The sequence below is a fragment of the Falco cherrug genome, chromosome 7 (genome assembly GCF_023634085.1).
Source record: "Falco cherrug isolate bFalChe1 chromosome 7, bFalChe1.pri, whole genome shotgun sequence".
NCBI classification, from domain to species: Eukaryota; Metazoa; Chordata; class Aves; order Falconiformes; family Falconidae; genus Falco; species Falco cherrug.
The window spans coordinates 52,263,363-52,291,315 of NC_073703.1; the positions used below are offsets into that span (position 1 = coordinate 52,263,363).

General features: G+C 39.5%; 1 protein-coding gene across 1 annotated transcript; it reads right to left on the reverse strand.

The window, feature by feature from the left end:
• Positions 1-622: 622 nt before the first annotated feature.
• SLC39A9 (solute carrier family 39 member 9) lies at positions 623-27,879 on the reverse strand. The gene is made up of 8 exons (XM_055715191.1): positions 27,722-27,879; positions 27,318-27,435; positions 22,064-22,172; positions 12,480-12,671; positions 9,911-9,979; positions 8,704-8,789; positions 6,742-6,876; positions 623-5,019 (listed from the first exon to the last, which is right to left on the reverse strand). The coding sequence occupies exons 2-8, from the start codon at positions 27,411-27,413 to the stop codon at positions 4,789-4,791; spliced, it is 918 nt and encodes a 305-aa protein (XP_055571166.1). The 5' UTR covers positions 27,414-27,435; positions 27,722-27,879; the 3' UTR covers positions 623-4,788.
• Positions 27,880-27,953: the final 74 nt, after the last annotated feature.

Genomic DNA, 27,953 nt, shown 5'->3' on the forward strand with positions numbered 1-27,953 from the left:
GACTTTTAATCCAAATCACACAGAGGCACATACGTACGGTAAAGGATACTTTGTCAACTCTCAAAAAAGAATGGAGGGACTTTGTGTTTGCATTTTAGGTTTGGGGCTGACTAGTGAAATTGTTTTCACTCAGTCCTGTGCTCTCAATTGATTTTAGCTTTGTCCCATCCTCCAGCCTTTTAACAGTGGCCTGGAGCAATCTTGAGCCGATCACTTCCCTATGGCACTCCAAAGAGGTCTCTGCCTCCTAAGCTTCAGCGGTTTCCCTGAGGGTGGGGGAAGAGGTAGCTTCAGTGCAATGCCAACTCCTAAACACTCTGTGGGAGACAGAAATTATCAAACGCCCCTCTCAAGCAGAGCTGTCAAACCATTTCTGTGTTTGTACCTCTGAACTCATTCATACCCATGTCCAAAACAACCTGCTAGACTGCCTCCCAACACGCAGTTTCACACTTCAGGTTTCCAGGAGGTGCTCACACATTATGAGGAAAAGCAGCAAATACACTTGTAAAAATAAAATGTACTGTCTGCACCGCTTGCATCCCATTTAAGACACTCATTTCGCTTTGTCAGAGCTGTCACAAAACCCCATGCAGTAAATGACAAGCCAACTCCAAAGCACTGCACCTAGTAAAAATTTAATATAATAAAACAAATTGAAACCGGCAACATTATTTTAACCATTCACAATTAAAGTGGAAAAATTATAAGGCAGCCATTCATGGAATGATTTTGTGTACAAATGGTTTGGAAAAAAGACATTAAAATTACAGTTCCATACTTGGAGTCAGGTAAACAGCAATGACCACGCAATGTTTTTCCCTGGAAAGCCAGGGCTGCTAAGAAATGTAATAAAAGGACAGTAAGAAATTTTTTTTAATTTATTTTTCAAAGAAGTTTGAGGTGAACAGTAATCTGAACCTCATCATAAAGAATCTGAAATCCATCATAAACTTCCCCACTATACCACAACCACTTCTCCTCTTTCCATCCCCAAAAGAATACGAATGCACTTTCCTGCTCTTCTTCCCAAATCCCAGCACAGAACGGGAAGGGAGCAAGAGGAGCACTTATTCCACAGCACCTCTTTCATTCTGCATACAGCTGATACCACAGGGACACATCTGCTACTGTCAAAAGCTCCTTGAGGGCTCTGAACTAGTTCCTGAATAAACTCAGTACTTTTCCTGGGTCTCTTGGATAACATTATCCTTTAACACAATCCACCTGGAAACAGTTCTTTGAAGTCAACAGCAGGTTTCTGTGTTTAACACCTAGCCATCTGACATGCCTCAACTATCAAAAATTCCTAACTTGCTGTGACAGCTCTGCCATCCTCACTGAAGTGAATGTCAGTGCAGCTTCTGCATCTGTCATGGAGCGCTGAAAAACAAGTATTTCCCTTCTTTACACAAGGAACAGCAAAAGAATTATAACAGCAGGGGAAGTACCTGGGCACACCAGGATCAACAGAAACAGCTTTAGTCCAACTCCTGTTGCCCATTAAGAAATCATTAACTGAAAAAACAGCCGATGAGAAGATTATAGATTTCCTAGAGGTATACAGAAGGACAGGGGGACATGCCTGGCGCTTGGTTAAAGCATTACCTGCTAGACCTGCTGCCACCTACCTCACAGTAGAAAACACAGGCAGAGATGGCTACTAGAGAGAGTAAGAGGAATCTGTTTGCACCAAGGTCCCCTGAGGAGTAGAAAATGATACCAGATGGCCCTGACTACATGCAGTGCTTGGATTTACTGTGACAGATGGGGAGATAGGTAAAAAAAGGGGCTATGATAAAATGGACCATTTTATTTAACTGATTAAAAAAAACTCTGCTTCAAGAAAATAATCCACCATGTGGAACTAACAATTTGGAAAGGCTTGACCATTTAATATTTTATATGCTCTTTGTCGCATAACGAGAAGCTGTGCAGTTTCATCTACAGAAGTTGAAATAAAAGTTCAACAGAGTTAAGAGGCAGCCAAGGAAAAAATGATGTTGCTAGTTCTAAATGGGTAGGGGAAAAAAACCCACCCACCATCACAGAAAACCTATCACTTAACCTAATGCCAAAATGAAAAGTACTCTTACCAGAATTTTTGTGCCAATTTTAAGTTGCCAATGTTTTCATTTAAAATCCCTCACCTACTGCTGTAACTTGGCCTCGTGAACCATTGAGTATTACTATTTCTGGTGGCTGCCCCAGAAACTGGAAACATGATCTGAGGGACAGGAGAAAAAAAAAAAAAAAGATGACCTCTCAGAAGTGACACCTCTTACCTTAATATGCCAGAGGTTACGTCAGCAGTGACTAGGCCGTCTGCCACATCTTCATCAATACACACTGATCCACATATGAAGGTCCTACCCACATGCTCCAATGCTGGAACAAAAGGCACGAAATGGAACCCTACCTACATACCTCCCTAAACTGTTGTTATTATACACAAGATGAGGCTCAAGTGGAACACAGTCAGGATGCCAGCCTAACTAGTGGCGTGGAGTGCAAGTGACAGACCACAGTTTAAAGAAAAAACCTTACTGTTTTATAAAATGTAAGCATCTGGTGCTGCACTAACCTGTCTCCTGCTTCTGCTGCAGATCTTGCAAACTCTTCAGCTTTTGGAAACAGTCACACAGAAAGATTAAGCAAAGTAAAACAGTGAGATTATCAAGGAAGAAGGTAGAGGGAAATCAGGAAGAGCACTGGGAGCTCTGGTGTGTTCCCCGTGTATTTTTCGCAGGTGTTGGCAACCTGTATCACTGAAGTTTTCAAACAGGTAACTTACTAGTTGCATGTGTATGTTGTAAAAAAAAAAAAAAAAAAAAGACTTAAAAACATGCAGGAGAGGATCTCATCCATATCTGATTTTGCAGTGCCTCGTCAGAAGAGAATTAACTATCGAAGGCCTAATGTAAGAAAAATGCTTGCTTAGGCCTGATACACTAACTCTACCTGAAAATACTGTCTTGTGGAAAAAGATGACTTCTAATAATTTTGCATTGATTATATGTAATGAAACACACAAACAAATGAGCACTTCTGGGGATCATACTAGGCTCGATCCTGGGACACAACTGTATCGTTACAAGGCCAACAACACAATCACTATCCAAGAGCCAGGCCATACCCATTGCCAAACAAACACTGCAGACAAACAGAACTACAAAAATGTAAAGAAGTTAAAAGGCACAATGGCCTATGTAGTATAAGCAATATATGGCATGAAAAATAGACACACTCATTCAAATGGAAGCAAGAAGCACTTTAGTTAAGGTATTTCAAGCCTTGAAAATCCACTTGATTAAAAAAAAATATTTGGCAATGTTATCTTTAAAAAGTGCAGACAGTATAGCTTAAAAAGGGTACAGCATTAAAAAGTTTTCCCCTAAAGAAAGAATTTTGTATTGAGTCTCTGCACATCAAGCATTCCTGACTTTTCAATGCACTACAGTTAAGAGTATAGTAATAATTTTGCATAACAGAAATTATGCCTGACAAGAGAAGGCTGTGCCTAGAAAAGGGAGGGATCTTTTATCACTCTTCTGCGGTGAAAGGCATCAGCAGTTAGTAGTAAGTCCTCCAGCAGATTGACCAAAACTGATGCTTCTCAGTAAGAGGCAAATGCCCAATTCCCAAAGGAAAAGCACAATGCCCAACAGCTTCACTGGGACCCACCAGGTTGGGTTTTTTTGAGTCTTTTGTTCAGAATTTCTTTAGAAACACAGTACTCCATCTGTAGCATAAATATTTAACTAAACATCTTGTTTGGTTAACCTTAATACCTTTTATTTAATGGAACCTCCACACACAACTCCCAACTGGATTCAGTAGTTCAGACTTTTGAAAATGAACTAGTAATGTTCTCTGGTCCCCCAACAGCTGTCTCAACCGGATTTCTACTCCTCAGAGCCCCAAACGGCTTGATTTCAAAGGACACTATGGGTGCCTCTCTCAACAGTAGCAGCAGTGTAATCACAGTACCCAATACTGAATTCCTGCTAACATTTTTGGTGCCTACACTTTACTGACTTGGCAGAAGACCATCTTCCAAGAAATATTGCCATTTTAAAATTTATTAACAATTGCATAAACAGCCAAAATGCTATTCTCCTTGCTTCTATCCTTTGTCTTAAATAATGGAACACAGTGCAAAATTCATTTGCACTTTCTTAACCAGCTGATTTCCTACTCTAATCCTACACTTCTGTCTACATAACTTCTTTCCTATCAGCGATACTTCTGTGACAATAGCAGTGTTGTCCAGAGTTCCAAGTGTAGCCCATTTTTGCAACACAACTAGCGACAAACACTACAAGGATCAGTCACATCATCAGGACAACACAGAACTGATGGGGGAGAGCCCCCTTCTTCATTAATAAGTCTTCAACCTCTTGCAAGGCAGCCATCCTTCAGTTTTGCTCTCAGCTGTGAAAGCTGAATTGCAGGATACTTTGGTGTTTGCAATTTCATGACCAGTCGTTATGTTCTTCCCTGCTCACTCTTCTTAAACTCCAAATTCCATCTTCCCTGAGAATAGGGCCAGAAGTAACAATTAAAATAGCAAATGTCTTCAGAAAAGTTACATAGAATTTACATCCGGCTGCCAAAGTACGTTTTGCTACACTAAAAACCATCCTGGTATTCCTCATTTTGCAATCAAGGTTCCCTCTGAACTCCATAAAGTGGATGGGATGGATGATGGGTAAGAGATAATGATAAACTGAGCAGCCAACATTTACTGCTCACATCAAATCGAGGATAACTCTGAAATCTGAGCATTTAGTGATGGTGTCCAATGGACAAAACTAGAGGAATAAGGCATCCTAATACTAGGGCTGCAACCTCCAGACGACTGAGTCCTTTTCCTCCAGTTGATTCAGGTTTGTGGCTATGAGCAATTCCTCCTACTTCTGGGAGGACATGAACTGTGGCAACATAAAGAAAAGTCCCAGCAGAAAACAGCATAGCAACTCCGGTGGCATTGACTTCTGAAAGGGCTTCTTTGCTGCTCTGAAATAGAAAAAAAAATAAAAATTGAAAAAGCAAAAAATAAGGATAAGCAGAAGTTCTTCAATCAGTAATAAAAAAAATCCCTAAGTGTCCAGACAGTAGGATTTCTGTCAACTCTCATTCTCTCACAATGACAATGCTTTAATGTGTTGTTTTGTGTCTTGCACCTTATGTGTAGCAACTGGCATTCTAAAGCTGATGTGGGGGGCAGAAAAACACCTCTCATCCTAGTTAGTTCACTTCAGACTTCCAGGAACCCTTACAGAAGAAAGAAGTCAGCCCATGCAAAAGCACCTTGTTTGTGCATCTCATAGCAACACAAAAAACATCAAAATGACAGAATGTGCTTTGAAAAAATAAAGTTCAGATTACAAGGCCAGAAATTTTAGGTAGAACACTCAAGACTGACTTTTTCCCTTTTTGTAAACAGAGTTCAAATAAGATGTTAGCCTTTAAATACCTGGTCCCCTGCTGGTCAGAACGAGATTTGCTAAATTTAAGTTCCAAATCATGATTCATTCAACGCTTGATTTGTATGTGCAAGTAAACACCCAAACCTTTCCCAGAATTTCCATGCAAACTTCATAAAGAAACACATCTTCTGGATGAAAACTGAGCACCCTGTCACATTCATAGGAGGATTAAGATCATGCTACAAATCAGTAAACGCAATGAAATTGAAACCCACTCATTGGTTTCAAAATCCTTTTTGAACAATTTCCAGCTCAAGTGTGATGTTAGTTCTCTGGTATACTCGCAGGTTATTTTTGCAAAGAGCGGAGATACATCTTCTGCTCTGGCACTACAAAACCACTGTGACAGCCCTTATGCCTTATCAATTCTCTGTTCTTTTTGAAGTGCAAAATGCAAAACCAACTCTTAGTGAGCCTACATCAAAAGAATGCTCTAACAGCACTCATTTCTGTTTACAAACTCAACCCTTTCTGCTGTCTCCTGTACTGCAATATTAAATATAACTCCTTTCCAGCCGGTAAAGGAATTAGCCCAAATGATTTACTTTATCTTTCCTCTCATGCCTTCAGCCTCACGAGATCACATTAGATTCTTTGCACCAGCACAGCCCACTGCAGTCAGCAATACAGGAGTGTCATAGGAAATGCTATGAGAAGCAAGAAACATTGAATTTGGACAGTTTATAAACTCATGTGCCATGACTCATTTCAGAGGCCATTTGTTGAATGGAGCCAAGAGAAGACTATGCTTTAAGGAGTATGAGAGGCAAAAAGGCCGTTCTAGCTGAGGATTCAGCTTCTGACACAGCATGAAAAAGACTTTGAACATATAGGACCAATGCTGGGATGGTGGGGGAAACAAACAAAGATTATTTTCTACCCACATATTAAAGTGTTGCATGCAGCAACACTGAAAATTGCTTAGTTATCTAGTCATCAGATAAAAGCTGGTATATCAGTAAATTGTTCTCAGCAGGGAGCAGCAGAAAGAAGAAAAGAGAAAACAGCCATCTAAAAAAAAAAGCTACACAAAATTACAGAGTTGTATCACTGGTTCTGATGGTAAGCATGGGTTATTTTTTTGTTTCACACATTTGTATTGCTACCTTTTATCCACTTTTTTTTAATCTCCATTCTGCTAAATTTTTGAAGCCGTTTGGAATTATGTTCTATGACACTTGTATGATATTCCTTTCCCCAAACTCCACCACTAAGCTACATTTCAGGCAGAACAAAATCTTAGACCTACCTTGCTTAGCCCTAAGTATGTCACCATTGACATAACAGGTGCTGCTAACGCAAAGACGAGCAAGTGTTTCCTAATTCGATTCCGTTCCAGCCCAGCATGCATCAGGAAGGAAACCAGGCCAAAGGCAGCTGGTGCCTGCAAAAAATAATATTTGCTGGTAATACAATACCTTATAAAATCCCCTGAAATCTGAGATAAAGTTGAAATACAACTTACTACATTGAAATGCACTGGATTGGAAGAAATTCAGGGAGAGTACTAGTATGTTCAGTTAACTCAAATTAACAGAATTCTGCAGATTGCCCTACCTTAACAGTACCTAATGGAAACTCATGTTCTGGCCATCAGAGTACACATATTTGAGCAGTCATTATAAATATGAAATGTTCATTCTGATGAATCATTGCTATAATGTCTACATCTCAATTAACAGGTAATTTCTTTTTTTGTTCTGATAATACTACACATTCTTCGATGGACAGTTTCTTTATGTACAGCAGAAAAATTCTACAATTAACACAGACCAGGAAAAATTCCCAAAGATAACTGTCAGCCTCCACATGAACTAAGACTTAAGAGTTCTTTTGATTAGTACATCATTCAGTTTCATTTCTGTTCCCACTGGGAAGCAAACAAATACTCCCTTCTTCTCCTTCTGCTAGCATCTAGTTTCTTATCCACAAGCCATAGCTGTCCTGCTACTCACAGAATTTACTCTATTTTCACTCACAAAGACAACAGCAGTCCACCCTGACATTTTGGAGATAAAACAAGCTAAAATATATTGAGCATTTTTTATACACAGAATCTTTTTTTTTAACCTAGAAGAAAACCACGATAATCTTGATAATCTTTTATAGGAGAATTGTCCTCTTCTAAAATTGCAGAATTTCAGAAATAATTTAATTTTGAACATTAAGAATAATAAAAGCAAGTTTCACTTGGCAATAGCCATAAACTAAGCTTCACAGCAAGACACAACACTGACATTGCCACTAACATTTGAAGAGGGTTATGTAAACCACAATTTCTTGTATCAACAGTGAAGAAAAGACACACTAGATTGGGATTTCCTAACATTGTGAACTATGCAAACAATATTTTGGATGAGTGCATGACTAACTACTGTAATATATGCACGTGCTACTGTAAGTCAATTATGCATCTGCACACATACGCTTAGAACCTATATAGCTAATAGATACCTTTGCACAAATATCGAAGACAAAAAAGATCTTCCCAACTTCAAAAGCCTTTTTTTGCCTGTTACCATCAGAAAAGCGTTTAAGTTTTTCCTGCAGAAATGGCATATGACTGATGTTGAAGCTACTACAGTAACAGGTAACCAGCTGTAATTTAGTACACTGACATTAAGTTGTTTCAAAAGACCAATCCTTTAAACACTAAAACCCTTTGTAACAAATACCCTTCCCATTTTCTTAACATCACAGAAACAAAAAACTGTTGTAATAAACATAAAAACTGCTTTTCCTCCTTGAACACACTGCATGTACCTTCGTGCTTCACCCTCTAGAACTTCTCTGAATACATCTCTTAAAGCAGTAAGAATTTTGAGGGTTTACGTTTAATTTTTTTTTTTTTTTTTTTTTTTAAAAAACACAGCTTCAGAAAAAGTCAGTGTGAAGCTGCCACATTTCATCTTGAGCTATTCTTCTCTCTCTACTTTTGGGAGAACTTTCCCAACCATTGCAACCAAGGCAGGCAGGACAGAGTGAGAATTCTCTCTCTCATTTGTACCCTACTCTGATTTAGCATCCATCATTTGCTATTCTGTCATACATCATGCCAGTGGTCCTTGAACATGTACTACCAACCTGTTCATTTCAATGGTGTTACACATTTCCATATTACATCACTACGGAAACTTAAGATCTTTATTACTTTCCGTATGCTTGAGGTCTTTTAAAGAAAAAAGCATGAATTTTCTGTATGACGACTTACCTTGTGCAACATAATGGCAACAAACACTATCAACTGGACACTAGTCTGAGAAGTAGAAGCTGCTGCACCCAATGCAACACCATCAGCTGAAACAGGAGCACAAATTCCTGGATCATTCTTCCACACCAGTTTCAGCTTTCCCACCCCCTCAACAGCTGACAGCCGAAAACATGCTGATTTGAGAAGTCCTGTTACTAAAAAGTGCCATCAACAATACCAACCCAGCACAAATTTGTTTATTAAGCCACAGTCATTTCAGGACATGAGACAAACCCTCAACAGGAGCTGTCTCATATTTCTCCCCAAACCATACTGAGAATCTATTCAGTATTGACACTTTCTGACAAATTAGAACCAGGTAACAAGTTTAATTATTTTAGTCTTCTGTAGAAGTGTCGTCTTGTCTAAAATAAGAAATCTGGTTTAGATTCTAAGCATTAAAAGATTTTTAATTATTATCCTTTAAATGAATTTTCTAACATGAATACTACTGTAAATACTTTTTTACCATTTAACATAAATATACTGTCTAAATGAAAAAGTAAACAGATATGTTAATCATTAATATATAGTCACTTTTAGTGATGAAATATTTTTGATCTCATGACTCTGACAACCTTCAGCAGGAGAGATTTAAAAGCATCATATTTACACTACACATGTACAGTGAAGAATTACAACATGAACACAGGTTGACTGCAACACATGCACAACTTTTTCAGTCCTTGCAAGTCAGCCCAAATACATTTCAGTCAAATCTTAGCATTCCAGCCTATAATATCCTTTTTCCCCACAGTATATTATTTTTCTTAAACTTAATTTTTTAAAAACGCACAGGTCATCTGCCGAGCAAACCCAAAGGTGTTTCATACCACTTATCAAATGTGTTAACATGCATTGAAATTTAGCAGCTAAAACAGCCAGCAAAGGAACTGAAGAAGCAGAGAGGGAGCGTCACACAATTTTTCAGATGGGGTGGGGAAAAGTAGTGAAAATACTGTACCCAAATAAAACTCCATGGAACATTCTGAGCACTGGAGTATGTTTTCCCCAGTAAGTTTTTGGGAAGACCCTTAGTTCTCCCTGGCCTGTTTTTTTGTAAAAAGCCACTTTCAGAAACAAAACTCCAGTGTTTCTAGCACATCTGAAGATGAGCCATACAGCAATGCAAGTCCTTGTCAAGTGCTAACAATAAGTCCCATGTTACCTGCAGCATGGACTACTAGTCCCAGTGTTGTGGTGATTTTGGAGTTGCCTGATCTTGCAGCTTCTGGATCTGAAACAGTCATTAGAAAAATTTGGATAAAGAGAAAAAATACAGTAATTATGCTGGAAGAAACACTCTAAGTATCACTACACCTCTCTAGCAGGTGCTTACACAGTTACATTTAAAACTAGCACCTTTTGTATTTCTGCACTAGATTCTCTGCAGTCTGATACCCAACGCCTTCAAATCACCAAAGTTCTTCCAAAAATCAAGTGAACAGAATCATAGACACCTCTTTGCAATTTACAGAATCATTGATATAGGCAGAAGCAGTTGTTTTTCTTAACCCCCTGAACCAAACGTTAAAGTTCTGTGCTACCAAGGGGAAGAAAAGCTAGTTTTGCATGCCCAGAATCCAGAGGTGCTCCAAGAGTCAGGATGATTATCCCCACATAGCCCAATGTTGGCATTTTCCCTCAGGTGACAGTCTGGGGCAGGCTCTTTCGCACTGATTCTCTGGCAGTTCCTAGTAAGCAATAAATTCTACCTTCATGGCAGCAGTTGCAAAGATCTCCCTTCAACGTTACACACCACAGAGAAGAAACACAGCCAGCACTGCTTAAGATCCCTGTTTCAACTGCAATTGTATGACTGCTCCTCCTCTGAGGACATTACAGGATAGCTCACAACATGACACAACAGGGCAATATCCACCACTACAGCGTGGTGGATCACACAATCAGCAGTGAAACTGTTATAAAAAATCACTGCAATGAACAGCGAACAGGGCAGGTAAGTCCTACACAAGTACAGAAACATCTTGTAACTCAACTGTTTAATTCCACATAGCTGAACAGCCATTATTTGATTATTCTAGTGGTCTAAGTGGTCAGTGAGCTGACTGCAAGCACAATTACACAGCTATTTTAGTAAGTCTGCACTGCCACCAAAATTAAAAGTCCAGTCCTGTTCCTTTCCTCCTGCCTGTCCCCCCACCCTCCAGTCTCTCTTTTCATGCCCAGGCACCCAGCAAGTTGCCCAGCAAGTCAGATCAGGAAAGCGAGCTGGCTAAAATCTAATGTATTCTCTCTTGTCTGATTGATCTTCTGAATCAAGGGAAGCCTATTTGAACAATTAATTGCCCAAGCTGCATTTGGATGACTGCAATAGTGTACTCACATCAAACAGGAGATAATCACAAAGAACATTTCCTTTAGATTTGTTTTGGATTTACCAGAACTAAACACACCCAAAGAGAGTCCCATTTGATTTCACATCTCTGTTATGGCCTACAGTATTTTTCTAGTTTAGACAAAGTAAAATCTAGCCATTTGGGAGATACTAAAACTACCAGACGCTGGTTCAAATGAGAAAAATGGTTTTTTCTTTGGTAGTTTTAAATAACATTACAAAAACACTACTACATTTCATGTGACAGAGGTACAGACTAGATAAAAACTTTTCCTTAATATTCCATTTCATAGTAACTCTAACACCATAATAGACCATAGTCTATTTTTCCCTGGTATTTGCTCTGATCAGAGATCTAGGAAAAGATCATAACCCCTAGGAACCAAGAATTCTCCTGGCAGTTGCTCACCTGCATCCCCTCATCACCCTCACTGCCGCTGTTCCCTTTAAGCTCTGAAAATCAGCTAGCCATGGCTGTGGCTCCCTTTACACTTCCCCAGCAACAGAAAGGTGACTGCTCCTGCACTGGCTTACTTATCCCACCACACCAATTCCATCCAAGCATTTGCATAGCTGCACTGTAAACTGCCAAGGATCCAACCAAAACATAGCCCCTCTCCTTTTTGCATGTTTTACTTTTCCTTCAAGATCAATTCCTTAATTTTTGAGGGCCAAACTCTACCAGATGAAATTATGTGGGAGAAAACGAGCAGCCAAAGGCACTAAGATACCTTTCCAGACAACAAAACACCTTTGGTGCATTTCAAGCTACAGCTTGAGCATGAAGCCACAGGTAGGAAACAAAGGTAACTGTAGGCATTTTTATAGTTTTGCAAAGAAGTTGCAAAATCTTTGGTCTACGCAGGAAGTGTTTTGAAGTAAGTGAGGTTCTAAACTAGCATGGGAATCCAGGCGTTCAGTTACAGTAAAGGGCCAGAGCTTACATCTAGTCATTTCTGCAGTCTTAGTTAAGACACTTTCGTTCTTTGCAATTTTTACCTACATGTATGACAATTAAGCAGGAAAAACAAAGATAAGACTAACCTGAAGCTTTTTCGAAAGCCAAAGAAATCCCCTATGTGTGATACTGTAAAAAAGACAGTAACTCAAGTGTCAAGTCACCCTCAACCCCCACACCCCATGTGCTCATACAGTTATTTCATGTTAGCAAAACAAGCTCTCAGATTAAGCCTAATTCCAGGATAGCTTTCCAGCACAAGCATTTCACACAGGCCTTGCTTTATGTTTGTAAAGCACCTACTGTAACTCCGGACATGACTGGTCAAATTAAATCCCAGTAGCATTTAAAAAAATTGCTATTTTTTGCTATAAAATTAAGACTAACTAGTAAGTCTAATTGAAGTGAATCTTTACTTACCATCTGTAGAGTGCACATGAGAGCTGCCTATCTGATCCACCAACAGCATGAAGACAAAACCGAGGACAAGGGATACACCAATGTAGGCATGCAATCTGGAATGATCATGGCCATACTCATGTGCAACTGGGATTTCTGCTACCTTCTCAGACTCAATCACACGCTGCATCTCACTCGCCGGGTGATGCTTCCCTGCAGCAGGCAAGCAAACAGATTAGGAGACAGGGGACTAAACATGGCATGGTCACTTTTCTCCTCCTTTACCAGAAGAGTTCCTCATGCTCTCTTGGACAAAAATCCTCATTTAAGGTCTTAGACCATTTTCTTAGGGAAGCACACATTTGTCTGGCTGGCCTCTCCAGCGTGCCAGAAAAGCTGTGGTGTGGAGAAGCAATGAAAGCATTAATACTTAATAAGCCAGGCTATTGTGTTTAAATGCTGAATTTAAAATACAAATTGATTGACAAAAAATGCTGAATAATTCCTTTTTCTAACTGAAGTTGTCAGTTTTGTCAGTATTCAGATATGCTGTCAAGCACTTCAGTCATCATCTTTGTTTAAGTGAGAAAATACAGGATGAGGAGATAAAACAGGTTCCATCCACTAAGAGATCTAATGCAATCTTTACAAAGATTAACTTTTTATCTCAAAGCATCAGTCTCTAGTTATAAACAAGTTAGCATTGATACACTCCATTAATATGGACAGGAAAAACAGTTAAGTCAGCACACTATCCTACAGATGTCAGTACCATCCTAGAAACCCAAAGTCCAGGCCCTGGGGTTGAATGTTGTGTGGTTGTTTCCTTTCCCTACACAAGAATTAATTGCATGCTGCACCCCCAGCCCCCCTCAAAGACATCTACTTTATCTTACTGAGCTACCCTGAAATGAGGTAAGCTCCAAAGACCAAAAATCTAAGAAGGGGAAAGATTATGACTGGACAACTGTTTAATTAAGTTTCCATGGTATAAAATCATTTATTTAGTGCACAGATCATAATTTACAAACATCTTCAAGTATTTCATAGGTTAGTAACAGCAACAAAAGTCTCTACCTACAATGACTTCTAGAAAGCAGAGATGCAATATAACTGTAACATTAAAGTTTTACAGCTTGCCATTTGCCCAGCATGTGTAATCTGTATCACAAGCAAATACCACACACAAAATTCCTCCCAATTTCAAAAGAAATTTACATCAGTCTCACTCTGAATTTACACAGGCTTAAAAAGAAAGAAGTTTTTTTTAGCACATGCATTTAACATTTCCAGTAGTCTTTGGCCTAATGACTCCTGAAACAGATCTGTGAGATCGTCCAACCTTGTTCATGACCACAGGAAATTACTGCTTCTGCAATCCCATCTGACACATAGGGCAAATAACATCCAGAAGTACAGAGGATTTTCAGTACTAAGGCCAATCTTTGGCCAATACATTTATGTGAAAGATTTAATAAAGTTGGTTTTTTTAAATCAAAATTCTAGGTATTGTTTCCAGCTGGTAAGCAAAGAATCATGTCCAAACCTTCCTTCACCAACAGCATGCAGAAATAAACTGTTAAAAAGGTACAAGCAAAGATCACGAACAGGGAATTTTGAATTAAGTTCCTAGCTACTATACAGAGCACAGTAAACATCTGACCTCTTGGTTTCAGACTCTGTCCTCATCAGACTCATCTATATAATTTTTTTATTATTATTTATTTCCCTTTACAGCCTCTGGCAGAGACAAGACACCGGGCTAGAAAGCTCTTTTGTTGATGCAGAAGAGGCTCCTTGGCATACTTGTTATTACAAACAGTTGTACTTCCACAGCAGGCAAGGCAGTTTACACACAGTAGGTATTACTCAAATGTTTTCAGTGGGAGAACAGACATAGTAAACCTACTTCCAATTCTGTCACCCCAGACGGGACCCTAGCCTCCAGTGTCTGATCCTCTCATCTCCAGACACCCAACAGCCAGCAGCAAATGAGTTTGCCTGGGATGTCTGGAGCAGGAGGCATTGAAAGGTGAGTGTTAAAATTCCCTGAACAGATTTGGTGAAACTATTGCAGTGGGTTCAAGTCCCTCCCCTGCTGCAGTTTGCTTACAGGCATGCAGCCCCATCAGCAAAAGGCACACACAGAAGGGAGTCCGAGTCCCTCTTATTAATTGAAAACAATGGGAAAACACTCCTAGCATAGAGAAGGGGATGCTCTTAACTGAGGTACTGGAAAATTGGAAAAAGATTGTTGGTACAGTCAGCTTGACAAAAAAACATGCAGTTATGTTATGTCAGGAAGACTGGCCATTCGCAACAAAAGCTGGTAGTCCAGCACAATGGTGGCCACTCTAAGGGACTTCTGACCAGCAGAAATTAGCCTTTTTGCGATACTGTGTGGGATAATTGGGCTTGGGAGCAGAAACATCCAGTCTGATGGCACAGGAGGGACGAGACATAGCTGAAGGTAATGCTTGCTTTCGCAGATTCCAATGCCCCCCAAAAGTCCACCCCACTTTATATGCCAACCAACCAATCCGTCACTTGCTCTCTTTCTTCACCTCCTACCTCTGCTTTACCAGCAGCTGGACTCTACCCTAAGATTTCTAGTGTTTTGCCTAATCCTGCCACATTACTGCAGGGAGGTGGAGGCAACCCCCCTCTGCCACCGTTACATGCGTTTACTAACACCAGCAGTTTAGCTTTATGGATAAGTAAAATGCTGAGAACAGGGGAAGAGACCAAGAGATACGCTCAGGTTTTTTGTAATGAATGCACTGGATATAACCCAAGCTGGGGGGACACCCAGATACTTCTGAGGGAATTGTTCCAGCCAGATGAACAAGATAAAATAATTAATAAGGATGCAGAACTAGCACCACAAGACAGAGGACAGAGAAATCCCTGGCTGGTGAATAATCCAAACTGGGATTATAATAATGCAGAAGATAGAATCGCATGCCAAACAACACTCTGGAATTTAGCACAAGCCATCAGGGCATGTGATGAGTTAGGAGTAAATTGGACAATTGTGCAAGAAATGCAGAAAGCACCTAGACAAACACCCCAGTGATTATTAGGGATGGCTTCAAGCAGCTTTGTTGCAATTTTAACATTATGGGGGAATGAACCCACAGAATTTTAACAACATGCTAGCCATCAGTGTTTTTGTGGATTGAACAGCCCGACATACAGAAATATTTCAAAGAATGTATGCCAGGCTAGCAAGGGGAAGCTTTACAGGAAAATTTTAAGTGTGGCTGTATTTCATAGAACAGTTTGGGTTGGAAGGGAGCTTTAAAGGTCATCTAGTTCCAACCACCTTGCCATAGGCAGGGACACCTTCCACTAGACCATGTTACTTGAAGCCCCATCCAATTTGGCCTGAACACTTACAGGGATGGGGCATCTACAACTTCACTGGCCAACTTGTGCCAGTGCCTCACCACCCTCATGGTAAAGATTTGTGCATCATGGGCAAGAGGAGAAACAGAATCATGAGCAAGTGAAAGAAAGAAAGAGAACAAAAGAACAAGAAGCTAATATACTGGCAGCAGCTTTAGCAACAAACTTGAAAGTGAAAGGTATAGGAAGGCCAAGCCCAGGATTCGAGCTGAGGCCAGGCAACACAGAAAGAAGGACAGAGAAAGCAAAGGAAGAGAGTGTTATTACTGTGGGGATTCAGGACACGTACAGTAGGAATGTCCCCTTTGGCCATGAGGTCTCACTAGAGAAGGGAACTGCCAATGCAGAGTTAACCTGAGAAAGTAACTCACAATGACAGGAGGCAGGCAACCTTGAAATCCTTGGGGAACTAGAAGGACTAAGAATTTTTGCTATGTGGGAAACTCAACTAGATCACCAAGGACCTACAGTAGGTAGAGGGCAGAGAATTTGAATTTTTAGTGGATATGGGAGCTATACGATCTCTTCTAAATTTTATCTCAAAAAGGATCTAAAACTGAAGGCAAGATTCTAATACACAAAGTCACAAGAGGAGGGGGAAAGAGTTTAAGTAAGCCTCTATTAGTAACAACAGGAAACAAAAGCATACAAGGAAGATTTGTATTGGCAGAAGAATCTCCAGCCTGTTTGCTAGGAAGAGATCTTTTACAAGCCCTAGATGTAGAATTACACTTATCGCCTGAAGGAATGAGTGTAACTACCAAATGCCCAAACACTGCAATAAGAATACCAGAGCTGTTAAAATCTATGCCCATGAAGTTACGGAGCAAAACTGGTACCAATGTTGGATTACTAATCTCAGCTCAACCTGTAATTGTCAAAACAAAGGGAAGAGCTCTACCAGCCACAAAACAGTACCCTATTCCCCTACAAAAGCAGATAGACCGATATCCGGCCCAAGAGATTTTAGAAGTATTTTGCTATATAATACTCCCACACTTCCTGTAGAAAAGAAAAAGTTCAATGAAAATGGTGATCCAGAATACGGTTTTGTACAAGATTTGCAGGCAATTAATCAACATGTAGTGGCTCCTCACCCAGTACTGGCCCTTTCACAGTACTTTCACAAATACGTCGTTGGGCAAAACTGATCTAACTGCCACTTTCTTTAGCATCCCACTCAGTGAAAGTAGTCAGCCCTTAATCAGCTTTACATGGAAAGGACAACAGCTGACATGGACATGTCACCCCCAAGGGTTCACAGGGTCTCCTCTAACTTTTTCACAGAACCAAAGGGAAGGTAACTTTCCTTGATTACACAGAACTCTGAGAAAAGTCTTGTTGTAAGTCAGATAAAGTTTATGATTTAGTCTTCAGAAATGTTAATAGCAGATGTTGCACATTTCATTGTACCAATAGCAACAGCTGCTGGCTGACAGTGTCACACAGCCTTACAGAAAAGGTTAACGCAACTTGTGAAAGTATCATCCCAGTGCTGACAGCCATCCCTCAGCTCACCATGACAGTATCAGCCCCAATTTCAACTCCACAAATAAAAGACGAGTTGATTGCACAAATTTCTAAAATTAGACTGTATGTGATCAAATACAGGCCACCAATGAGTGTTATTTAATCCATCATGGTCTCTTAAAAGATTAGAACTACTGATGCAAACTAGTATCTCTACAATCAAACCCGTTTACCATTCCTAAGCGCATCCTATGCAGGATGGTTACAGAGGCAAACCCTCACCTCTCCAAAACAAACGTGAATGAAGATGTGACTGGTATCTTGGGGACAAGTTCGAAAGCCTTAAATAGTATAGATGCTGAAGTACTTTTGAGTAAACGAAGCACAACAACACATGATATAAACAAATTGAACACACACTGCAATTCTCACTAGCACTGGGGACTAATCAATCGCACCTGATATACTGTCTCAATCGGAAAAAAGTTAATGAAAGGTACTATCAGGTAACTGCAGATGTATTTGGTACAGTCCAAAATAATGTTTCTCTAGCTGTATCCAAGCTCAACTGTGGATGCAATCTATAGTAGCAACAATTACAAGAGAAAGTGAAGAGGGCATCTTACCCACTGAAATTCAAAAGGCGATCTGGGAAAATGCAACCGAATTAAAAAAATAATCCAATCCTGGTGGTATTTAGTCAGTTTTACTTCTGATCCCATCAACAACAAGGCCACAGGTTTTGTTTTAACAATACACAATGCTTCAGTATGCACCATATGGCCAATCATTGCATTAGGATTAAATCACAATGGATCTATACTCTCTCCATTAGAAGACAGACTGAGGGCCCCACGAAATGGAAACAAATGGGCAACTGTAGATGTTAACACATGCGTTGTACAGGAACAACAAGGATTTATTTGTAAGAGTAACACCATCAGAGCTTAAGACGTTGAACAAAATGTTTGCCACTGAGGTACATCCCAATGAATGCCCTGAAAAGGTAGTTGTATATACTGGGAAAGGATGTGTTAGTATGAGAACTCTGTAATTTTATATTAGCAAATAGCATTACTGTTGATGCCAGATATCATTCAATTATTTGTGTCTGCAACTTCACTATAAGTATGGGGTACAATTTCAATTATTCAGCTCCCATCACATCAATTGTTACAATTATATATATTAATTCAAGATTTATTGCCCACCCCCATGGGAATGAATCTTACATTGGTAAAGAAACAACATGATGATTTGTATTAATTGTTAAAATGTACACAGAATAATGGCCAAAAAACTAATTACTGCCAACCACAATACAAAAGTAGTACACTGTATACTCAAAAAAGTGAAAAAGGATGGAGAACATCATTGGTGGAAAACCGTCCTGGAATGGTCACCAGCCACAACAGGGATTTACAATCACATATTGCACCCAGTAGCGATTAAGTTTAACCTCGTTACACTTATTATAAAATCACGAAGAACATTAGTGTGCCTTGAAGTGACTTTGAGAACTCTGTTCGATGTGTTAGCAGGAATGCTTAAGAGAATCAAAAGGACAACACTTAAGGAACATTGGACTGAAATTGTCTGGAGTTAATTGCTTAGCATCAGTAGCTAAATTTGCTGAAGCCTTAGGCTGCAAGCTGGGAACTTTGACCCAGATGTGTTGAACTTTTACCTAATCCCATAAAAGAGGGCCTCAAGAGTTGGTTTGAGCTGGAAAATATGGAAGCTACAACCATCTGCAGAAACCACAACCTCAGAGGAAAGAGAAAAAAATGGACCGCCCAGAGACAACAAAGAGACCCAATGAAGAACCAACTGGAAGACCCCAGATGTTGATATAATTATATATTAGTCCAGTGTGTCACATGAGGAATGGGAAACTCAGACTGTAAGGGGTATAACTGCCCAGGAATTTCCTTGTTCAGGGTCCTTCTGCAGAGGCACCCAGCCTGAGCTGTTTCTACTGCTGTGCCACTCAAATTACCTTATTAAAGCCCGAGACTCTGCTACAGGATACCTAGGGTGGAGAAGCTTCTTTAACAATTTACTAAAAAAAACACAAATAAATAATGGCAACAGAATGGAGCACAGCATACATGAGGGCTTTCCCAACATCTGTTGCTTAAGTGACAGAAGTAAAACTTTTGTCATTTTGGGGACTCTTGGTTGGCAACTACTCTTCAGAAGTTCTAGACATTAACAGCAAAATCTTGACTTACTCCAGCAAGTCATCAATCTTCTTGCTGGAGTATTCATACATCTTGGATGAGACAACTGTACATCCATCCCACAGTACAAAATGTTCTCACAATGCCATGACTACAGACATAGCACATCAGAATAGGCTCGGTAGCCCTTGAAAGATTTCACAAATGTATCTGCTGAGCAACACTGATCAATAAAATAACTTCAGACCACAAAAGATTGTTGCATCTATATTAAAAGGTTAACTTCTGATCATCTCAAGTGATAAAACATAGTGGGTAATTCAGGGCAATCTTTCTGACAACGGTTATGCAGTCTCATCAGTTAAAGGACTGAAGCTGCCAAAGGGATTTTATTTGCTGGTTATACTCAAACCAAGGTTTCACTACACACATACATTGTTTACGACCAAGTAGTAATCATGATATGCTATTTGCTCTCAGCCTACAAGGTCAAAAATTAGAAGTTATTTATTCTGTGGCCTGTGGGAAAATACAGAAGTTATAGTAAATGACTTTTGTATCAATCACAAACACCTGTTTTGATAACAAGCAACCAGTCCCAGAGTTAAATTACACTTGGAACTGGGAAAACAAAGTCCCCTGATTTTTTTTCCAGTTGTAGGAATGTATCTCGACATTTCCTTAGGTGCCTTTGTAGGTTTAATTATGTAAACGGATGGATTTAAAAAACAAAATGCACTGAAAGCTGTTAAAATTCTCATAATTTTAAGCTTAACTTTGAATATCCTACTATTGTAAGAAAAATACAGATTTAAATACAAAAAATATTTTTAATACCACCTATGAATATTGCCTCTTTGCAATACTAACAATAAAATAAATATCTTTATAGATAGACTGGCTTTAGACATGATACTGTGAGTTTGGAACCGAGTTTTAATTCCTACACAGAACCAATTCTTTTCTCCTCTATAAATACTTCTGACACTACCACTGCAGTAATGGGAAGGGACTTTTTTCCTGCACATACTAAGCTTTGTTACAGAGCACACAGCTCTAAACAGCAGGCTGTAGATTTTATACATGAACAGTATACCCCATTTAGTGAAAAAAAAAAACCCAAACCACCCAAACATTTATAGCAATTGTACTTACTGTTAGCCATACCATTACAAGAAAAATGTAATCTACTTGGAATTAAAATTGAATTGAGAGCAAATCCACAACTACAGCTCATTAGAGACATCCTACATCAGAGTGCATAAATTACAGTACAGTATAAAAGCATAATCAGAGGTTCTTTCACTTCTTGATAACGGATGATTCTATATATTATCTTCAGTTTAGTTTAAATCTAAGCAGAAACATTTATTTAGTGGAAACTAAATGAGGATCAATTAAAAAAACAGAACTAGAAAGAAATTTAGATGTGTCAAAACAAGAAAAAATTGTAGTACACAAAAAGCAGAGTATTACAATTATATCTTAATACCAGATTAGCAACAGCAGTTCATCAGACACTTACAAAGCTCTCTACAGCCTCAACTTTATAGTCCTTTCTCCTGTTACCGCTAAGTTGTTGCTGTTTACCTTCAGACAAATTTCTGAATCAGCATACAGGAAAAAGCTTATACACACAATAGTAACATAATAGTAATGTAATAGCACAAGACTCCAAGCTAAAGCAAGATTTAAAGTGCACTCCAAATAGAGATAACGAGCCCTGAATACTTGAAATAATGTCATAAACTCAAATTGAAGTTTACTAAGACTTTGGGGCATAAGATGGAGGGATGCGAGTGTGGAGCACAAGACAAAATCGCTGTTAGCGTTGAGCTATTTGTTAGAGGTTATGAAGTTTTGAAGACTGCTGATGGGAGACTAGAATCTGATGCTTAAATTTGGAGCCACGCACAGATATCTACATGTGATGGACAGTACCACCCAAGCAAGAAATGCTTCCTACTCTGGGAATTAGCCCTATATAACCGTAATTTTCAGCCAGTATATTAAGATAACTTAACTCCAAAACACTCTTCTGTTTTAAAGGAGGAAATTCTTATCAGGGCAAGTACATATACATCTATAAAACACTCCCTGCAATCACTTTAACAAAAAGCGATCTAAACTACAAAGAGCAACAGCAAACAGTCCATAATATCATTCTCCACCAAAGGTATCCCTAACCCCCTTTGAAGTGCCAGTGAAAGTTAAACTTTAACTCTCCCCAGAATAAGGAATGCTAGACATGACCTGGCATAAAAGGCTGTAGTTCCATAAACAGTACAGTACCTGGACCCGCAAATGACTGGATCGCTCAGCAAGAGTCATCCATGCACAGCCTGACCACATCCCTCTGTTAAATCACCATAAACTTGCAACATCATGGCCTATGGTGCTTTTGTGACTACGCAGGCTTTGTGTCATGCTGCTGTGAAACCTTTCCACCATTCTCATTTTAAAATCCCTAGAAGCAAGCCCCAGTATATCATAACACCATGACCTAAGTTATCTTGAACAAGGCCATCTGGGTTTAGTTCTTACCCTCCAAAATGTCTTCATAAAGTGCATGTACTCCTTCTGGTACAATGACAGCCAAGGCAGTTCCACACAGCAGCCCAGCACCCAGAACAGTCACCAACTTTAATCTCTCCTGCAAGAAAGTACAAAACAAGTATTAGTAAAAATGCTTTCTTTACTCTCCCTTATTAACAGACAGGAGGGAAGGGGAAAGGAGAATGATCCACAAAACCTTTTGCCGATTTTTAAAGAGCCCCAGTTGTATAGTCCCTATATTTATAACAATTAACTTTCTGAAAAGTGAACATACCCAGCACCTGATGCAATCAACTGAAGCAGGAAATAAAATTAAAAGATGACCTATGTGACTGTTAACATCAGACAAGAAATGAAATGTAACATACTTGAAAACAGCAAGAATCGCTAAATTTGGCACTAATGATTATTGGAGTCTAATTCATCATCCAGGGCCTCAAACTGCAAGGCCTGCAGAGACAAAGAAAAACTGAAAGTGCCTGAATTTTGAAGCATGTTTGCAGCTCTACAGTTTATCTCCATTCTATGTTTGTTTTCAAACACATCTTTCTTACTAGAAATGATAATTAAACATGCAAGTTCCCTAAAATCTCTGCTAGGTGTAGCACCACACAGGATAAATTTTCCATTCCCCAAAATAAACAATCGAAATAATAAAAGAAAATACAAGAAAGAAAAACACATCTACAGATACAAATACATTGGTCAAGGAAGAGTGTAAACTGTTAAGTCAGCTATATTTGTGTAACAGAAAAGGCTAAGCAAAGTTTTAGGACTACAGAATGAGAGAAGGAAGATTGTAGAGGAAAGAGCAGCATGAGCTCTAGTTTCACCTACAGGTTTAGAGACACAGAAGAAATGAAGTTAAGCTGTTACAAGACTGTTACATGACAGATGAACTGTATTTCAGTCTCTCAGTCAAACAGCCACTCTTGTGCAGAAGGTTGTTCTAAGAACTGCCATACTTTAATGGGTTTCTATTTAATAGGGTATCACTGAAGAACACTTTCTTTAAAAACATAAAACTGTAGCTAAAAGTAATTTAAGAGAAAGATACTTTTTCTTCTACTTGAAATACTTGATTTGTGTTCCATGTATTAAAAAAAAATAATAATGTGCCAGGTGAAGTTTTAGAACTGCAGTATCACAGCACTTGCAGAATATCAGGTAGCTATGAAATAGGGCAGAAGGGACTGAATCCCCAAAATAGTTCCAAATCCAGAATTATAATAAATTATTTAAAAAGGCTTACTCAAATGATAGTTTGAATGAGGGAACTGAACCAAACTGATAATGGTGAAAATACACATTCATGTCAGTCTTTTTTTTAATCTGATTAGAAGATGCATAAAAAGAATAATACTGTTCTGCATTTACAACCATTCCTAAGCCTTCCAGTAGGATTTTAAAAGGCATTAAAGTCTGTAAAGGCATTTAGGGCAATATGAAACAATATTCCACTCTCCATGTAATTACAGACCATGGCAATCCCCTTTCTCCTCTGCAAAGACAGGTTTTAAACTAGAGTTGTTACATCAGTATTGCAAATTTGCAATTAAACTCTAGCATAAATACATGAACTTCATGTTTTTATAGTAAAGAAAAAGAATTTAATTTTTCATATTCCAGCAAGAACTTCTCCAAGATTACAACAAACCACACAAAGTGTTTGTAAGTACTTGCTACTATTAGTAAGCATTACCCTCCTAGTTATAGTCTAGTCTTGGGCAAAAAGCTTAGAGAGATATCACTCCTCCCAAACTGACTAAATTATGTTTTACCAATGCAAGAACAGTTTATTATTACTTTTTGCTTCCTTGTGACTACTACATTGACAGGCTAAAGTCAAAGCCATGTACTGAAAATCCAATTATATAAACATCTAATACTAAAATACAACAACTTGCAGAGGCTGTGTCTCATTATTTCTGTTACCATACCACATGGAGCAACCACAGGAGTTTAGATCCTCCCAACAACTGCGTAGCACACATTTTATGGCAGAACCATCATCATCTTCCATGCACAATGAGATGTCTGGGTGCTACCAAAATATTAACATTAGCTACTGAGCACCTGGAGACAGAGCTCAGTGTTTGACTAACAGGAAACCACTTGTTGCATATCCTTATTATGCCATCTGTTCTCCTTCATGCACTGTAATGACAGAAGTTGTTCAGTCTCACCGAAATAGGCAATGCTCACACAGAACATCTAGAGAGATGCAAACCCAACTTTCTGAAAGCAAGCCAGATGTGACCATAAGGGAACAATACAGCATTACTGGGGAAAATACAAACAGTAATATGCAAGAGATTAACACCTGTAAAATTTCCACAAACATGCACTGCATACTGGCATATGTGACAATTATACTTGGCAAATTGTTACACAGTGGCAATCTACATGAAAAGATAATCTTCAACACCCATGGTTCATAATGCTGTTTTGCAAAAATTCAGTATCTTACAAGGAAAAACAAGATCTATACTGCAGCACTGTCACCTCTTTTACATACATCTATAAACACAGGGAAGACTGTCAGAAGTAATACTGTTCTGCTTGCTTTTATTTGGGCATCTGTGAATTTTAGAGATCCATAAAATAATACACACTAAAAAGTTACTATTTCAAGAGAAGTCTCCACCTCCTTTTCAGTACAAAATACTTAAACACAGTGAACACAGTGATCTAGTAACTGCAGCCTACCCAGACAGGCAGAAGTCATTAGTTTTACCCAAGAAATCAAACCATTTCAGTTACAAAAACAATTGTGTGTCTCTTGTTAAAAACAACAGCAACACAGGAAATAGTGCTAAAAAACGCACAGGAAAAATCTTGAATTTCTCAGTTAGTAAGCTGTTCCACTGCTCAGTGTTGGACTTAAATGGCATGGCATCGAAACTCTTAGTTGGATCCACAAAAACTCACACCTACTTCCAGCAGCAAGCAGTCCCAGTCCAGTCAACAGTGCCTGCGCCTGTTACGCAAGCAAAACATTAAAACTGCTAGAACACGGTTTTTTTTATATTTGTTGCATTTAGACTACAACTTAAGAGGTAGCCTCACAAACTGGTATAGTGTTGTTTCCAGCCCAAAGTTAGCACAACAGAGTACTATTAGTACTATCAGTAAGTTAGAATTAAGCTGAAAGGGTATGTCTGTACCTTTTTACCACCTATGTTTAGCCACACCTGGCTTTTCTGGATTTTTAGACTTTAAAGAATATCCACATCTAATTAAAAGAATAGAAACTAGCATGAAATTGGAACACAACCAATAGGTTTCATGACAAAAAAATCATCTGAAGGAATGTATTAACAATAATGAATAATTTTATTGTTCTCTGGCATCTGGGGTATATTATGTAAAGCATTCATTTTTGTTTTCTGCTTAACCATAAGTAGCCAGTGGGAGAAGGCATTTTTCCTAAGGCCATCTGCAAAACTTTCTGCAAACCATATAATGCACAGTCCAGACAGTCATTTCAGTTTGAAATTGTCCTTGTTGCAGAGCCCTAAGCAATCATTTCAAACAAAACAATTTTAACTTCTAATCAAACACTTCCAGGATTAGCTATTTACACATAATTTGCAAAGATTCTGCTCCTCTTTAAGCATAGCACGCGGATACTTAAAAGTATCCAGTTTAAATCAAGTGTAAAACTTGAGTCAAGTAATTCTGAGAGTTTAAGATATCATAATAAACTGGATTGCACATGTGCATGCTGTTGGTAGAACACTGCACACACAAAAGGCTAATACATACAGAGCAGAGTGCTCTTTTGGATCCACAACAGATCTGTAGCTGTTGGGAGCCCCAAAAGGTTTAGAGCCCACTGATTCAACTATGTAATTTATATTGTTGAGTATCTATTAATTTTAATTATGTACTATATAACTTACAAATAACATAAAACCCATAAACACAGACCAAGAACTCTGCCTTCAAACAACACTGAATATAAAGTCAGAGACAACAGGTGACTATCACACACATATATAAGGAAATGCAAAATTAAATAAAAAAAGACCGTATTAGCATGCTACGCAGTGTCCTCAGAAAACCTGCAAGAAAATCATTTTTAGTTTTCAGGGCAAAAGTGAGTTTTGAAGAGTGAGACAGTGGAAGCAACAGCACTGAAGACATATAAGGAAGGTCTATCAAAGCATCAGACAAAGCACTTGCAAAACAGAACTATGCTAATGTTTATGTAAAGACTTCAGAATATATTGTGAGGTTTCAGTTCATTTAGCTGAACTGTACTGTTACCCAAAACAGACTTTGCTTCATCACTCCCAAAGCCTCCTTGTAATAATGGGACCAAAGCACAGGTGCAACTATCTGAGACTTAATGAAAGAACAAGTCACATCTCTCTTCCAGCACTTCCCTTTCAAAAGCAGCACTGCTCCCAGTAGAAACAGGAAACCTTTCATAACGGAGCTCTTGCTACCTTAGAAAATTAAACTCACTACACCACACCTCTAAGGAATAATCATCATTTAGAAAGAAAAAAACCTTGGATATCAGAGAACATTAGGAGACTTCCAAAGACTGTAACAACCACCTTAATTATTTCTTAGAAACACCACACCCAAAAACATTTACCTCTGAACTCTTGTACTGCTTGGAAATTCATTCAATATATGGAAGACTCCCTCTCTCTTAATACCTTAAATACCCAAGATATTTTTCCAAAATACTTGGCGCTACATGAGGTAGTAACATAACTTGAAGTTGCATTGCAATCAAAGGGCTAAGGTTTAATTTTCAGCAGCACAAGCTGTGAACTGAACTGTGAACCAAAACAAAGTTTCCTGGGAACCTTCTCAGAATTAGTTTCAAAAGCCCTAATTTGAGTAGCCAACAGTCACATAATAACAGTTAATCTCAGGCTTCAGTAGTTTCTGACATAAGCGTCTAAAATAACCATGACCAGCTCCTATCATTTCTTTCCCCTACATGCTGAGACTTTGCTTCACCTGTAGCAGATACTAGGCTCAATCTGGCTCATTTAAATGACTTTTATACGCACTGCAGAACAAGCATAGTTTTACACTGTTATTTTGAATGAAAATTAATACCGCATTTGCAACTCCTTTAAAGATCTTTCAAAAGTTACATCGTCACGCCAACATCATTGCCTTACTTGCAAGGGGAGGACACTAACTCCTCCTGGTAGCTCTCTCCACCTAGTTTCTCCCTTAGCAACCAGCGAGTAGTTTGGCGACGCTGTCTTACCTCGGAAAAATTAACTGCCAAGGGGATAATTCCTGCCACATAGCAGGCGACCAGCATGGCCAGAGACAGCAGGCAGATGGAACGGAAGTCATCCATTTCGCTGCTTTCTGTCCGGTCCCTTAAAGTGAAATTCAACAGCAACTTTTCCACCTCGCCCCGCACGCCTTAACCCGTGCAGACACCGAGCTCCCAGGAAAGGCTTTCAGCCATGTCTCTCTTGCCCGGTGGCTCCGGCCGGCTCGGCCCCCAGCGGCGGCCCCTCCGGGCCCGGCGTGCGGCAGCCGCTATCCCGCCGGCGCCGCCCCGGAGCGCTGCAGGGTGCGGGCAGGGAGCACCAGCGCGGCCAGGGGCACAGGTAGGGAGACACCTGCGCGGCTAAGGGGAGGGGGCGGCCCAGCCCTCACCTCAGGCAGCGGGACCTTCCCCCTTCCCCCGCACCCCACTGCCCCCAGGGAGAGGCGGAGGGACGCAGCGGGTGCCGAGGCGGCTCCTCGTGGAGAGGCAGCCTGAAGCGGGCCGCGGGGAGAAGGCGCAGGGAACCTGCAGGACCGGTGCGCACCCCCCTCACCCGCCTGCCCCCACCGCTGCCTCGGAGGCCAAGTGGCACCTCCACAGCCCAGCGCTTCCCCTTCCGGG

Bases quoted from the DNA above. Each gene is read 5' to 3' on its own strand.
- SLC39A9 (XM_055715191.1), bottom strand. From the start codon at position 27,413: ATGGATGACTTCCGTTCCATCTGCCTGCTGTCTCTGGCCATGCTGGTC. The intron at 22,173-27,317 runs GTAAGACAGCGT...ACTTTCTTGCAG, and splicing joins TGGCAGTTAATTTTTCCGAG to GAGAGATTAAAGTTGGTGAC. The intron at 6,877-8,703 runs GTAAGTCGTCAT...TATTTTTTGCAG, and splicing joins TTGCCATTATGTTGCACAAG to GCACCAGCTGCCTTTGGCCT.